The 2,488-nt window shown below is 37.2% G+C and overlaps 1 protein-coding gene across 1 annotated transcript; it reads right to left on the reverse strand.

Annotated features, from left to right (window-relative positions):
• Positions 1 to 73: 73 nt before the first annotated feature.
• EAH_00064190 (hypothetical protein) lies at positions 74 to 1,293 on the reverse strand (the record flags this gene model as incomplete). The annotated part of the gene is made up of 2 exons (XM_013393004.1): positions 74 to 320; positions 1,020 to 1,293. Coding segments are annotated over 2 exons (521 nt in total), but the record flags the coding sequence as incomplete, so codon positions are not given.
• Between the last annotated feature and the right edge of the window lie 1,195 nt (positions 1,294 to 2,488).

Raw genomic sequence — 2,488 nt, forward strand, 5'->3', positions numbered from 1 at the left:
TATATATATATATATATATATATATACATATTCATATATATATATATATATATATGAGGGATGAGGGTCTAACCTGAATGGATGTTTATGGGCGATGAGTTTGAAGAGAAAAGGGCTTGAAATTTGATAGGGAAGGTTCGCCGCGCAGACATCGAATTTGCCTAAGTCTTGTCTTAGGACGTCTGCGTGAATCGTCTTCAAATTCATCAAACCTAAACTGCGACATCGACGCTCTACTTCAGCGATCATCCGCCCGTCTATGTCCATCGCATGCACCGCTCGAGCCAATCCGCATAAACGCACCGTCAAATTACCCGTACCTGAACATACATATAATCTAGAATTATACAATATATATATATATATATATATATTATATATATAGTATATATAGTATATAATACACATGTATAGGGATATAACAATTTAAATCATATGCATATATATATACATATATATATGTATATCCAGAATATACATATATATATATATTTATTTATTTATTTACTCTATAGAGCCAGTCTACTCATGTACTAATGGGTGCATGCAGTTGAAGTAAACTCAATTGCATGTTATATACATGTTATATTTATATTGCATGTTATATACCTCGTTGTATGATACAGAGCCTTGCATGCAGATATATGCATGCAGAAATACTAAAAGATGAATATAAGACACAAGTACGCATTAACTCTACACCCTTCCATGCACAGCAGACCTTCGAGTGCATAGAAGTAAGCAAATGAGTGCATAGAAGTAAGCAAATGAATAAACAAATATATATATATACTAAATATAAGGATAAAACTGAAAAGCATGCATAAAATATGTATGTATATGGAAGCACCAGCGCATGCAAGAATTATATATTCGTTCTATGATCAACCCGAGTATGACGACTGCGAGGGTCCGTGGGGTAATGATTTATTAAATGTCTGTCTGATAAAACAAAGGGCTGTATAATAAAAGAAAAGATATTAAGACAGCAATTTAATTAGACTAGACAGTAGACTTACCGGGTCCTATTTCTAGCACAACATCTGAACTGTTGATGTTCGCAGCAACGAGGAGCTTATCGAGTATACCAGGGTTTTTAAGAAGATGTTGGCCGTATTTCTTTTGTAAAGGGAATGTTGCAGTGTCTGTGGAGTTGCTGCTAGCTTGAGAAGTTAAAGGGCGAAGCCCCTTTGCTGCTCCTGCTGCAGAGGGAACCGTCACAGCAGCAGGCCGTACATAGGGCCCCACTGACGCTGCTGCCTGTTGTCTGCTGCGCACTGCACGCAGCGCCATGGCATTTCCGAGTAAAGATGCGCCTTCTGGATTCCCACAATTGTTAAATGAATACCTGCCTTCTGCGGCAGTAAGAAGGTGCCAAGAAGGTGGCGATGACGACGCTGCTGTGGGGGTGGTGGGCTTCCCTAGGTTTAGGCCCCGATCGAATTTCGGAGGAAATGTCAGAAAACTGGAAGGAAAGACAAGCGAAATTGAAGAAGAATGAAAATATGAAGAAGAAAAAAAAGAAAAAGGAGAAAAAATCAAAGGCTGACCGTTCAGGCAATTACGTATAGGGAAAGGAATGCGTCGCAGCATCCCCCAGTAAACTTTAACTGTTGTATTTTGTATGGAACCGATGGCAATAAAAACATCAGTTTAAATTTTAATTCTGCATTTAAAATCATAAATCATATTTTCTTATTCTATTCACAAATATAATTGTATTGGGGCTGGGCCCAGCCCCGATACTTCGATTATAGAAAATGAAGTGGTAAGAGAAACTTCTTTTTTTGCAAATTGTGAAGAGCTGCCTGTACACCTGAAAGCTGAAGAAAGCTGAAGGAATTTCTTAGAGAATTCCGCAGTAATTGAGAGGCTGTTCCTTGGGGAAATCGAGTAAATCACATAAGTAGAATATGTATTATATCTTCTCTCTCGTTTCTTTCTCTGAAAAACATATAAATAAAGAAGTTGAATATCCTGAATTTCCGTTCAGCCCCTGAAATGGCTGTTGGATCGACAGATCGAGCGCTCTTAGCGAGCGTCTACCGAAAACACCAACGTTAATTGAATAATTGGGTAAATAATAACAAATAAAAATAAACAATTCGTGAGAAACATCAAAAATACCGTTAAAAAGTTATGTTTAGCTGTCTCGGCTGGTTTTTCCTCTCATTTCCTGAAGAGTTGTTCAACTTTTTTCAGCATTTAATTTTATATTTCCCTGGGATAAATCTCAAGAGAAAGTACTTGAATACTTTTTCTTCCCTATAAGCACTGCCGTTATCTCAGCCACAAATAAAATATTATTTCTGCATAATTTCTTGAATAAGCACTCGAACAGCTTTATCTTCCTTTCAGCATAATTTCACAAAACACTTCGCCTCCTTTTTAGTTCTCTATTTGCTTTCGAGTCGATGAGGTAATAATACACATCGCTGTACTTCTCCTTTTAAGAACGCTAGCCTTCCTCCTCTTATTATTACTTTGC

Source organism: Eimeria acervulina, genomic scaffold (assembly GCF_000499425.1).
Source record: "Eimeria acervulina Houghton genomic scaffold, Eah_scaff1949, whole genome shotgun sequence".
Lineage (NCBI taxonomy): Eukaryota > Apicomplexa > Conoidasida > Eucoccidiorida > Eimeriidae > Eimeria > Eimeria acervulina.